Genomic DNA, 14,359 nt, shown 5'->3' on the forward strand with positions numbered 1-14,359 from the left:
CCAGCTCTACACCTTGTTATCTCAGATTCTCCAGCATCTGCAGTTCCTACCATCTCTGAACCACTTCCACCTAGAAGGACAAGGGCAGCAGATATATGCACCACCTCCAAGTTCCCCTCCAAGCCACTCACCATCCTGTCTTGGAAATATACCGCCATTCCTTCACTGTCACTGGGTCAAAATCCTGGAATTCCTTCCTCAATGGCTTTGGGGGTCAACTCACAGCAGGTGGACTGCTGCAGGTCAAGACGACAGTACACCAGCACCTTCTCAAGAGCAACTAGGGACGGGCAATAAATGCTGGCAGGCCAGCGACACCCATATCCCACAAATGCACAAAAAGTCAAACATCCACAATGGTTTCAACTAACAGACCAAAGGGAAATATCAGGTTTACAATGCAGTTGCAACAGAAGCAACATTCATTTTGCACCATTCCATCGCTCAGGAAACCCAAAATTCCTCCCAGGTTTTACCTGCACTTCAGTGAATTCAAGAATAAACACCAGAAACATGGACATGGCTTTCCTTTGAAAAGTCACTGAGCTACCAACTGTAAATTGTTAGTGCCATCTTTTCTCTGGATAGTGCCAAATCAACAAATAAATCTGTATGTGCTCATCATCAATAAAAACTTGAACAAGTTTCCATCCTAGCATGAATATTGGATATAGAATGCATAAAAGGTAACTTAAAAGGATTGAAAAGCAAAGGATGGAAATCCAAGAGCAAAAACGCTGAAAACACTAAGTAAATTAAGCAGCCGCCATGAAAAATGTAGCTAACGTTTCACATTGGTATTATAAGACATGCTACATCTCTTGATATTTCCAGTTCTGATCATTAACTGGAAACATTCTCACTGAGGTTGTAGACTTGCTTGCCGAGCCAGTGTTTGGTTACAGACCCAAGGGGCAGAGCACCAACACTGGAGGTGCACTGACCATGTCACCTAGCAGGGCGACAAAACGCCTGCAAGCAAACACACCGGCTCGGTGGGCAAGTCTACAACTTCATCCACAACTTGAGCTACAATCGAATCAGAGATAGTAGGAACTGCAGATGCTGGAGAATCCGAGACAACAAGGTGCAGGTGGCTTCTTTCTAACTTTAAATTCAGACTCTACAGATGCTGCCTGACTTGAGTATTTCCAATATTCTGTTATTCTTGAAAAGAAGTTGGTCACTTGACAACTTATGCCTCACCTCTATTATAACCACACATACACTTACAACAATAATTTGCATGCATCCGGCACCCTAATGATGGTAAAATGTCCCAAGGTGTTTCACAATACCAATTGGATTCCTTTTATTTGTCAGTCAATAAAGATAGTTGAAAGTACACATCCAACTACGATCACAGATACACTATCTGCTACAATTAGGAGCAGCACAGTGGCTCAGTGGTTAGCACTGCTGCCTTATGGCGCCAGGAACACGGGTTTGATTCCACCCTCGGGCAACTGTCTGTGTGGAGTTTGCACATTTGCCCCGTGTCTGCACTGGTTTCCTCTGGGTGCTTGGGTTTTCCCTGGGTGCTCTGTTTTTCCTCCCACAGTCCGAAGATGTGCAGGTTAGTTGGACTGGCCACAATAAATTGCCCATTGTGTCTAGGGATGTGCTAGTTAGTTGGATTGCCATGGGAAATGTAGGGACAGGGTAAGGGGGTGAGTCCAGGTGGGATGCTCTTTGGAGAGTTAGTGTGGACTTGTCAGGCCAAATGGCCTGTTTCCACATTGTAGGGATTCTATTCTAATACAATACAATTAACTACTTCTAGGATACCTGCGCAATTATCCCTCCCTTGCACTTTATTTCTTTATACCTCTCTACATTCAAATTGTTGAAATGCAGTTTTCCTTGTTCAATAAATTACACGTTTTAAAATTGCAAAAAACTCGCAATGTCTCTGATATTGCTTCTTGGAATCTCACAAGCTCATATGTTAATCGTGTCACAGAAATTCAATCAGTGTTCTAAATCAATCTGCACCTGTAATCTGTCTAAACATCAGGACAGTTTAATCTAATCTGTTTCAAAACTTTGATAGAAATGTTCAGATAAAGGTAACATTGGATATTTTTTAATTTTCTTCCTTCTGCTCTTCTGCCCCCAGTGCTGCCTGTGCATATCTGGGAAACAGCTTGTGAATGGGCAAATACCAAATTTAAACCACTGTAGAATTTCCTTTGGAAATTTCAGCGTTCCATCTACAAATCAAACTTTCTGATGACAAAAGGAAAAATCTCAGAATTAGTCAAGCAGCTTAGTTACGAACCGACTTAAAAAATATATACATACACACTAAGTAACTGAGGAGCTTAGAGACACCCTATGGAGACTCACTTCACAAAACTATCCTGTCTGCCTGAACCTGCAGCTGTGTAGCCAACGTAGAAAAATTGAATAAATTGCTTCAAAAGGAAATTGAATGGGCAACTGAAGTAAACTTGCAGTGCTCTAGGGATAGAGTGGAGAAATGAGACTGACTGGATTGCTCTACAAAGATCTAACATGGATTTGATGGGGTGAATAGCACTTTTACTGCATTAAAATGAGTAATTTACAATGGCAAATCCAGAAGCAAAATATAACAAAATATTGAGACAGCAATGTTATGGCTAGCAGGTGTAGGTCCTGTGCAAGACCCTTTACTATGCTAGCAATTCATCTATGGCATTGTTCCATGGCAAAAGACCACAAAGATTTTTCCACAATCAAGATATTCATGAAATTGGGAGATTCTTTAGAAACTCACTCCACAGACTCTAAATAGGGTGAGGGACCACAAATATTATTAAAAAATTTAATATGGGAAATACTGACACGCACATTTACGAGGACAACTATTGACAGAAAAATTGAATGAAAATTCTTACTGACAATAAGATTTGTAGTTAAAAACTGCACATTCTAAGACTTTTCAAATAAATTGTAGACATGTCTGTTGATTAAACCTTGTGTTTTATGCACAAGATTTTCCACAAATCCCTCTGCACCGCACAATCTTGGAGTGTTTCTCAATTTAAATAATAGTCTACTTTTTGAATTTTCCTACCAAAGTGCACAACCTCAAACTTACCTGCATTAAACTCCATCTGCCAAGATTTTGTTCTCTCAAACTACTGAAGTCCCTTTGCAGATCCCTTATGTCCACATCATAACAAGTTCTCCCACTAATTTCTTTTATCATCAGCAAATTTAGATATATTACACTCTGACCCCTCCTCAAGTCATTCCTGTAGATAGTGAATATTTGATGTCCTTAGACTGATCTGCGTGGCACTCCACTAGTTCCATTTTTCTAACTTGAAAGAGACCCATTATTCCAAATACAGTCATCTGTGCGTAAAACAATCTACACCTATACTAATACATTATACCCAGTGCTGTGAACTCCTATCTGGTATAAGACCTTTTATGCAATACCTTATCAAATGCCTTCTGGAAATTCAAATACATCTACTGACCTCCCTTTATCAACTCTGCTTCTTACATCCTTAAAGAACTTTAGCACATTTGTCTCACAATTTCCCTTTCCCAAAATCATGCTGACTCAGTTTAACTGTATTAAGCTTTTCTAAGTATCCTATTGCATCTTCAATAATGGGTTCAAGGGTTTTCCCAACAACAGATGTTAGGCTAACTGGCCAATATTTTCCTGTTTTCTATCATTCATCCTGCTTAAACAGATGCATCATATTAGTGGTTTTCCAATCTGCTGGAAACCCCACAGAATCTAGTGAGTTCTGGAATATTGGACAAGGCCTTCATTATTTCTACAGCCACTTCCTTTAAAACATTTGGATGCAGGCATTAAGTAAAGACGACTTGTCTGCTTTCAGTCCCATAATTTGCTAAATACTTTGTGCCTTGTGATATAGACTGCTCTAAAATCTTCTCTTCCATTAGCACAATGCTTATTTGCTTTCTTTGGGATGTTTACAGTGTTCTTCACAATGATAATCGATGTAAAACATTGGTTTAAATTATCTGCATATTACCATTTCCCTATTCCTGTTAGCAATTGTCCAGTCGCATCCTCCAAAGGTTCCACAAGGATTTTAGCACCTCTTTTTTCACATACCCATAGAAACTCTTGCCATTTTTTTTCATTTGTCTTGCCAATTTACTTTCGTAATCAATTTTCTTCCTCCATTAGTTTTTAAGTTATGTGGCAAAAATTCCCAATTTCCCTCAAATGTATCATCTTTCTCATCAAGTCCTTCTTTTTGACCAGAATAAATTTTTACTGAACTATATGAAATGTCTGGCACTGCTCACTACTGACCTTCACCATGGTTTATTTTCCCAACCCATATTAGACAACCCTTTCTTCACACCTGTGATTGCCCTTATTTAAGTTGAGGACACTAGAGTGAGACATGAGTTCCTCTCCCTCAAACTAAATTTGAACTTATACCATGTTGTGATTGCCACCCCTTAGAAGATCCTTAACTCAGATTTCCAATTAATCCTAGCTCATTACACATTAATTACCAGACCTAAAATAGCCGGTTACCAGTAGATTCTCCAAAATATTGCTCCATGAAACAATCCCCAATGCTCTCTAAGATGTGTCTTTTACATTAATCTTGTCCACCAGATTTATCCAATCAATAGGCAGATTAAAGTCTCCCATGACAATTGCACACTTCCATTATAGCTTCAATAGAATATTCCACAAAATGGCCAAAATCTGACAAGTGATCAGCCAATGAAATAGCAGGTTTGAGGAGTGTTCGTGTATGCTTGTAAATAGACTCTTAAAAATCTATGCACTGGTTACTGGTCAGGGTTAAGTGTACAATGCAAAACAAGCCTGCATGAAAAAAGATCCAGGAAATCGATATACAGTGCCAAGTGAAAACTCTATGCACAAGCTGTTAATTACTTCCAATGTTGTAAGCGCTTCCTGGGCTTGTACATTACCATTCCAAAAATCATAAGTAACTATTAATTTGTATTCCTGAAAGTGAAAACAGCTTCTTATTTTCACAGTAGTTTCTTCACAATGCACTATTCTCCACTCACATAGTAGTATAGGTCAGGGCCAAACAATAGCAGCCCTTTGTAATGAGATAGATTGGTGTCTTTTGTTTCTTCAATCCCTCCAAAAAGAATTGCTAAGCAAAAAGTTGGTGAGGCAAGCAAGGCCTGAATCAAAACAGCAAGCTGCCTAATTTTCCAGGAAGATGAGCAGAGTGATGACCACAATACCAATGCAAATCATACATGTGGTCTTAGAGAAATTAAACTGAATAAAGGTAAATTCACAATTTCCCCACAGAATTGGGTAATCTTACTCAATTAAACAAGTTGTCTTCCAACCATTTTCTGAAGAAGGGTCTAGGCCCGAAATGTCAGCCTTCCTGCTCCTCTGATGCTGCTTGGCCTGCTGGGTTCATCCAACTCTACACCTTGTCATTCCAACTATTATTCAGGATTCCTAATCATTTTCCATCTTATGCCTTGAACAAATTTAACTGCACTCCCAGCTTTCCTGTTTCAAAAATCCAGACAGTCTTGGTTCCACTTCTGAATGCCCTTATTAGACAGGTGAAAACCATAGGACTTTCCATAATGGATCTGATTTGTTTCAAATTAACTAGTCAGCTGACAGATTTTTTTTTTATATATATAGTTTCTTGGTTTCATTTACCACTTAGCATACTAGTCAGGTTTATTCTTGTGTGCATAAAAAAATTAACTCATTTCCACATCTATCCTGCAGCCATTAGTCAGAAGTCCTGAAAAATGTCACTCCACAAAAGGAAAAAAAACACACTGCAATCTTTGGATGGCTACTAATGGTCAGGTTTATTAATTGACCAATTTGTGATAATATCATCTAGTTTAAAAAAATGTCAAAACAGATAGTGCTGAGAAAGTCAGTTCCCACTACAGCCAGTGATTTGATACAAATAAAGAGAGAAGTCACACAACACCAGGTTATAGTCCAACAGGTTTATTTGAAACCACAAGCCCTTGGAGCAGCAATCCGAAAGCTTGTCATTTCAGATAAACCTGTTGAACTATAACTTGGTATTGTGTGACTTCTAATTTTGTCCACCCCAGTCCAACACTGGCACCTCCACATCATAAAAAGCAAATAACATGAAGGAAAATATTGCTGAATTAAAAATTTAACCTTCCTTTATATTTTATTTCAGAATATGATATCCAAAGTTAGAGTTATTTGCATGGCCACAATTAGACTCTGCAGGACAGGTTTTTCAGAAGATGACTGACAATTACCTCAATAAAGGGAGCGGGAATTACCTCAGGAACTCAAAAGAAATAATATAAATCTCTGAAGCCAACAGAAACTCAAAGATTGTTCTTGTCTCAGCAACTAATGCCCCAAATACCATACACAGCCATTGGGCTGCTTATATCAAGACTCACTGCCATAAAACTGGAGCAGCACACAGATTTGTAGTACGTGGTTGGCCATTTGTAAAATTACACAATTATGAATGGATACAGCACAGCAGATGGTCAGACATGCTAATGCTGTTTACAAAAGCAACTCAGCAGCTTCAACTCCACAGTTTCAACTCCAAACATATGAATGAGGAACAATGTTGGCCGCTCGGCACTTTGAGCCTGCTCCAGAATCAATAAAATCATGGTAGATCAGATTTTGACCTCAACACTACATTCTTGCATTTCCCCAATAGTCTTTCATTCCTTGGTAAACAAGAATCTATGTCTCTCTACTGTCAAAATATTTAAAGATTCTGCCATTGAAGGAAGGCAATTCCAAAGACACTCAGCCCTCAGGGAAAATAAGTTTTCTTGTCTGTTTTAAATGGGTCATCTCTTATTTTTAAACTACGACCCCTAGTTTGAGACTCTTCCACAAGAGGAAACATCTTTCCAACATCTACCCAGTTAAATCCCTTCAGGATCTTATACGTTTCAATTAAGTCACCTTTGACTCTTCTGAACTCCAGCTGACACAGGCCAAGCCTGTCTAGCCATTCCTCATAGGGCAACCTGCTCATTTCAGGAATTAGTCTCGTCAAACTTCTCTGAACTGTTTCCAACACATTAACGTCCTTAAGTATAGTACCAGTGCGGTACACAGTTCGCCAACTACGGTCTCACCAATGCCCGGGAATAACTCAAGCATCACCCCTCCTACTTTTGCATTCAATTCCCCTCGCAATAAAGCATAACATTGTTTTAGCTTTCCTGATTACTTGCTGTACCTACATACTAGCTGCGGTGAGTCATGCACTAGGTCACCGACATCTCTCTATATTGCTCTGCAATCTGTCACCATATGCTTTATCTCATTCTTTCTGTCAAGGTGGACAATTTTACACTTTTCCACATTGTACTTCATTTGCCAGATCTTTGCCCACTCACATAACCTATCAATTTCCCTTTAAATGCTCCAGTCGTCTTCACAACTCACTTTCCAATCTATCTTCATGTCATCAGCAAATTTAGCTCCCATGCCTTTGATCCATTCATCCAAATCATATAAATAAATGGTAAACTTGTGGCATATCACTCATGTCATTCTTCCAGCTTAAAAAAGCTTATTTATTTCTACTCTCTACTTCCTGTCAGCCAGACAATCTTCTATTCATGCCAGTAAGTAAACCTTTACACACAAAGGTTTTATTTTTATTTTCCCAATAACCTGTATGTGGCACCTTATCAAATACTTTCTGGGAATTTAAATACATCTACTGGTTCCCCTTTATCTTCAGCACAAGTCATTTTTTCCAAGTAGTATTCCAATAAATTAGTTAAACACAATATCCATTTGACAAGACTACACTGGCTCTAATTACCATGTTCTTACCCAACTGCCCTATTATAACGTCTTAATAACAGCCTCCAACATTTTCCTTATGACAGATGTTAAGCTAAGTGGCCTGTAGTTTCTGGTTTTTGGCCTCCATCTCTTTTTGAATAAAGTGGTTACGTTAGCTATTTTCCAACCTTCCCTGAATCTAACAAGTTTTGGACAATTAAAACCAAAACATCAACTGCTTCACTGGCAACTTCTTCTAAGACCCTTGGCTGAAACCCATTAGGACCTGGGGCCTTGTCAACTCTCAGTTCCAATATTTAGCTCAGTATTACTTCCCTGCCATTCATAATTTTTTGGAATTCTTCCTTCCTTTTCAATTCCCAAATTACATCTGTTTCTGGGATGCTACTTGGATCGTCCCTAGTGAAGACTGATGCAAAATATCTGTTCAATTTGTTTGCTGTCTTCGTCCTCCATTAGCAATTCCTCAGACTCATTTTCTAAAGGGCCAACACTTACTCTGTTCATATTTTCTTTTTTAAATATCTGAAGAAACGTTTTCTATTTTTCGCTAACTTTCTTTCATACCTTAGTCTTTCCCTCCTTCTTAATCTTTTAATTTTTTTTATATATTCTGTCCAATCTTCTGACCTGCTACCTATCTTTGCAGTATTATATGTCTTTTTGTTATTGAAATACATCTGTTCTGCACTTTCTGGAATATCCCCTTTAAATGGCTGCCACGGCATCTCTGTTGACCTATCCGTTAACCTAAATTGTCAGTCCACTTTTGCTAGCTCTACGTTCATACCTTCATAATTATCCTTGTTTAAAATCAAAATAGCATACTTGGACTCACATTTCTCTCCCTTAAAGTACAAATAAAATTCAATAACGTTATGATCACTGCTACCTTGGGACACTTTCACTATGCGGTCAGTAATTAATTCAACCTCACTGGTCAAAACCAGGTCTTATATACTCTGCTCTCTGGTTGGTAACAGAACATATTGGTCTAAGAAACTGTCCCAAAAACATTCAATGAATTCCTCCTCCAGATTACTTCGATCCATCTGATTTTTCCAGTCTACATGTTGGTTAAAATTCCCCAGGATAATTGCTGTGCCTTTTGACAAGCTCTCATTATTTCTTGATACTCTGTCCTAGCATGAGGTTACTGCTAGGGAGCCTGTACACAATTCCCACAAGTGATTTCTTGCCTTTATCATTCCTCATCTCTATCCAGACTGTTTCCATATTCTGGTTTCCCCAGGCTTTCCCTATCGCCTTGCAAATGTTCTCTCTACAGGTGCTTATCCAATTCCCTTCTGTAAGGTTGAACTGAATCTGCCTCCACCACACTCTCATGGAATGCATTCCAGATCCAAACCACCGGTTGGAACAAAAATAAAAGAATACACATGACTCATTCTCCATTCATAACAAATCAGTGTCCTTTGGCTCTCCTTAACTATTCCGGCCAGACTCATTATTTTGAATACTTCTATCAAATCTCCGTCAACTTTCCCTTCTCTAAGAGAAATAGCCCCTTTTAATCCACTTAAATGAAGTCCTTGTTGCTGAAATCATTCTTAAAAATCCAATCTACATCCTCTCTGAAGCCTTTCCATTCTCACTGAAGTGTGGTGCCCAGAACTGGAAGCAATATTCTGACTGTGGCCAGCCCAGTGTTTTATGAAGGTTGGTTGTAAATTCCTTTCTTATGTACTTTGTCTTTGTTAAACTCAGGATCCCATCTGCTTCTTGTTCCAGTCTCCCAACCTGAACAGCCACCTTAAACAAGTTACACACATATACCCTCAGATCCTCTAGCCCAGCATAAACTTAAAACAGCACCACTGATTTGATATCGTCTCTCCTTATTCAGAAACCTATGCTTCCTGTTTTCTTTCTGCCTTTTGGAAGTCAGCTGAGTATACCAGTAAAGGAGACATAAATGGTTAAGGGAGTCCCAATGAATAATACATACAACTGAATCAGTGAGTACATTTGATATCCGCATGTGTGTACTTAAAACTAGAACTGACTTGAAGTCACTAAACAGAATCCTTTTTGTCAAATAGCCAGAATAACTATCAAACATATAAATTCCACAAGTATGCCAATCAGCCCCTCAACCCCGTAACACTATTCAACAAGATCATAGCTGATTGGTTGTGCTCCGAATTCCACATTCCCATCTACTCCCAGTATTTTGATTGTAACAAGAACCTATCTACCTCTGGCTTAAAAATATTCAACGACTTTGCATCCTGGGGCAGAGAATTACAAAGCTGCAAAACCGTCAAAGAAAAAAAATTCTCATGTGTTTCTTAAAAAAAAAGCAACCTCTAATTTTAAACCAATGTTCCCCTGAATCCTGTTCTGGACTCACCCACAACAGAAAATATCATTTCCACATCCATTCAGAATCTTATGTACTTTGGTGAAGTCACTCCTTACTCTCTAAACTCCAGTGGAAACAAGCCCAGTCTATCCAACCTTTCCTCAGAAGACTGATTCCAGGTCTCAATCTAATGAACCTCCTCTAAACTGCTTCTGGCATACTTTTCTCCTTCCTTAAATAAGACGACTAAACTGCACACAGCATTTGAATGTGGTCTCATCAATGCCCTGCATAACTGAAGCATAGTATCTTAACTTTTATGTTCAATTTCTCTTGTAATAAAGGATAACATTCCATTAGCGCTCCCAAGTCCAATATAAGCTTCAAAATGCAAAAATTCAAAACACTTATGTCAGCAAATGTTCACCTATGGCATCTTCATTAGCTAATATACAAGACACTACATCCTTTCAATTCTAAAGCCAAACAATATTGAATTCCCTGGGCAATTATGAATAAGTACTTCTTTTCTGGATGTTCTAGTGTTACTAGTTTCATTAATCACAATGCTAACAACATACTAAACAGAAGACGGCGAAACAAGTTTGGCAGGGGAAAGAATCAATTATATTTCATGACATTCTTCAATTTGATTCTTAAGATACAAAAATAACATGATCATTATATGTTAGTGAAATTGTTTGATGAGACTGCCTTTTATGTTACACTTTATATATGTTGTTGACAAGGTCCTCACTCTGAAATAACTTTTTAGATAAAATGCAAGAGAGATTTTAGCTATACTGACAAATTCTGATCATATCTTTACACATTCGGTGCGAACTGCCATTTTGACATACTGTCCTAATTACGTGGATCACTGTGGGAATTCAGCCCATGTGCTCTCCACAAAGACACCTTGCCCATAATAGGTGATTCATCCAGATAGTCCTTCCCTTCACCCCAATCACAAGTTCTTAGAACATAAGAACTAGGAGCAGGAGTAGGCCATTCAGCCCCTTGACTCCTGCTCCACCATTTAATACAATCATGGTTGACGTCATTTCGGCCTCAACTCCACTTTCCTGCCAGTTCTCAACAGCCCTTCAACTTATTACTAATTAAAAATCTGTCTAGCTCCTCATTTAACAGGGATATATTCAAACAGTCTAGAAATAAAACTATTGAATAATTTTTACAGTATTAACAATTTAAACAAACCATAAAACAAAAAGGGCAACTCTCAGGTAACCAAAAACATCAACATATGGAAATATCAGGAACAAGATGTATGATCAGATAGTGATCGGGACAGATCTCAAATCTCATTTGAACCAGGTCTTGATGGACTTCTTGTGTTTTCAGTGTTTGTTTCAGATCTCCAGCAATACTGAGTTCTTGAAAATTAGTGTGAAGACAATGAGTGGATACAGTATAGATATGAATTGGACAGGGCTTCACCGAATAAATTAGACAGGACTCCACAAAGTATTCAAACAAGCTTGAGGACCTGAATTATCTAATGAAATATTGTCCATCAACAATTCTGATCAAATGATTTCATTCAAACAAGCATGACTAGACAGGTATGTTGATAACACATAATGATCATTAGTTCCTAAAACAGACACCATGCGCTGATAGTGATGAATCGTTTGAAAGTATCTCTCTAAACACAGATTCCTTACTCATTCTCATTTTTAACTAATCACAACAAAGCATTTAAAATAGAACAAGTTTTGATTTGCCTACACCACCTTCTGAACACAAGTTTGAAGGACTGCACAGCAAATTAAATGGAATAATGCAATCCCAAATTATGCAAATCTACAGGAATTTCAGTGCGACACCCAGTAAAACTACTCTGAATTCCTACTTTTGTGTGTTTCATGTGATGTCATACACTTGAGGTTATGCAAAAAGAAACCTCACCACAGGAGACCAGAAAAACCCTCTGGACTTCAACCAGCCATTGTAACCAGACACTTTGTAATCTAGCCTTTATCTCCAGCCATATAAGTAAACTCCCCCAAATTACTGGTGTAATTTAGAAATTGATCTTCCAATGGTGCAACCTCAGAGAGCAGGCACGCACATAAACAGACAAAAACACACCGCATAGCGCTGATGTCCCCTTAGCCTGGACGGCTGCGGGCGCGTTTGCAGCAGCAGCTTCTTTGTTGTTTGTTTTAAACGGAGTGTGTGAGAGATTGTACACACACACACACGCACACCGGGGGGAGGGACGCCAGTGTGTGTAAATGTGTCCTTCCACCAACCCCCACAAACAACAGACCCCAAGGTGATGGAATACTGCTCCGAACACAGCCCGAGGCTGAGGGAAAGCTGTTACAGGAGAAACAGCAGGTCACTGCAGGGTTGTTTGTGTTGAACGTAGAGTATGCACCAAGTGCAGCCACTCACTAACCCCCTGGTTATCTCCAACAATGGGGTCGGTGGGTGGGGGGGTTTAGTAAATGTGAATGGCGGCGGCCTCGCCATCTCCCTTCACTTCCCCGAACTCTTTCCTTCTGCTTCCATTGAGGCTGACCCTCCCCCCCCCAACCCCCAACCCCCAACCCCCCACCCCCCACTCCCCCCGGGGCCTACAATCCGACCCTTCCCGCCCACCCGCCCCCGACAACCCCCAAGACCGTGAACCCTGCCCCGTATACTCACCGTCAGTGAGGGGCCCAGGATGACGGCCCGGATCAGGCCAGCGTGCCAGTCCCGCTCCCGGAGAGAGGCGGACGCTGCCTGGCCGGGCCGAGCGGCCCCACTCGCCGAGTCCCCGAACAGGCACAGCAACCGCTTCCCGATCAGCTCGGTCCCCGCCGCCGCCATGGAGGAGGGAGGGGGAGGGGAGAGAAAAGAAAGAGGCTAGGGAAAGGGAAGCCGGGCTTCGTTCCTTTTCTCACAGGCAAACGGTCAGTCTTCGAGAGAGAATCACAACGATTCCGCCATTACACTTTCGGCACCGCCACTGCAGCCGAACCCACTGATCCCCACCGGAGCAGCGCCGCCGCCTGTCCGGAGGACCAGCACTGCAGCTCCACGGGCAGTCGCAGCGCCGCCGCCTGTCCGGAGGACCGGCGCTACATCGCCACGGGCAGTCACAGCGTCCCCGCAGGTCCGGAGGACCAGCGCTGCGTCACCACAGGCAGTCACAGTGCCGCTGCCTGTCCGGAGGACCGCACTGCAGCGCCACAGGCAGAGCGAGCGGTTCTTTTGTTCCATTCCAGTTTGCAGCATCAGCATCTTCCATCGGGCTCTGCAGCTTAGAAAAGATACTTAGATGTTGTGTTGATAGAAAAGATGCACCTTGATGCGGTTGGCAGGTGCATCAACAGCTTGCATTTGTATAGCGCCTTTAACATCTTAAACTATTCCAAGGGATTTCGCAAGAACGTTAACAGACCAAAATTTGACAGCCAGCCACAGAATAGGCTAGAAACAGAATATTGCAAATGCTGGAAATCTGAGATGAAAAATCAAATACCCGAAACTTTTTTCTCTCTGGAAATGTGACCTGACCTGCTAAAGCCTTCCAACCTTCCTCTAGACCCAAGCCTTGGATGGGGAGATCACCTGGGAATACTGGCTACAGTACCAGGGAGTTCTTGTGGTAGTGTCCACACCTGGAAGCCAGGAGATCTGGGTTCAAGCCCTACCTGCTCCAGAGATTTGTGATAACATCCCTGAGCAGGTCAATTAGAAAGCATCCAAGACCAAGCAATTAGTAGGATTAATGGAACCAGCCAATGTACAAGCAACAAGAATTGCAGGAGAGTGGAGAGCTCAGAGCGGTGGAGTGGGTTACTTAGGTAGGATAGTGTGAGGCTGTGCAGGGATTTTGGGAACAAGGATTAGAATCTTACAATTCAGACACTGCCAGTCCAGGTCAGCAAGCACAGGCATAATGGGTAAACAGGATATGGTGTGAGAGATAGTAGGAACTGCAGATGCTGGAGAATCCGAGAACGAGGTGCAGGGCTGGATGAACACAGCAGGCCAAGCAGCATCATAGGAGCAGAGAGGCTGACGTTTCGGGCCTAGACCCTTCATCAGAAAAGGGGGAGGGGAAGGGGGTTTTGAAATAAATAGGGAGAGAGTGGGAGGCGGATAGAAGAGGGATAGAGGAGAGGATAGGTGGAGAGGAAACAAACAGGTCGAAGAGGCGGGGATGGAGCCAGGAAAGGTGAGTGTAGGTAGGGAGTTAGGAAGGGGATAGGTCA

The 14,359-nt window shown here is 41.0% G+C and overlaps 1 protein-coding gene across 3 annotated transcripts in view; it reads right to left on the minus strand.

The window, feature by feature from the left end:
* LOC109931051 (lysine-specific demethylase 3B-like) overlaps positions 1-13,108 on the minus strand; it is a 145,769-nt gene extending 132,661 nt beyond the window's left edge. For all 3 annotated transcript variants that reach the window (XM_048603569.1, XM_048603568.1, XM_020530395.2), the window contains exon 1: positions 12,804-13,108. In XM_048603569.1, the coding sequence (XP_048459526.1) occupies positions 12,804-12,968 (165 nt within the window). In that variant the 5' untranslated portion in view covers positions 12,969-13,108. The remainder of the gene's footprint in view (positions 1-12,803) is intronic.
* Between the last annotated feature and the right edge of the window lie 1,251 nt (positions 13,109-14,359).

The sequence above is a fragment of the Rhincodon typus genome, chromosome 12, assembly GCF_021869965.1.
Source record: "Rhincodon typus isolate 14 chromosome 12, sRhiTyp1.1, whole genome shotgun sequence".
Lineage (NCBI taxonomy): Eukaryota > Metazoa > Chordata > Chondrichthyes > Orectolobiformes > Rhincodontidae > Rhincodon > Rhincodon typus.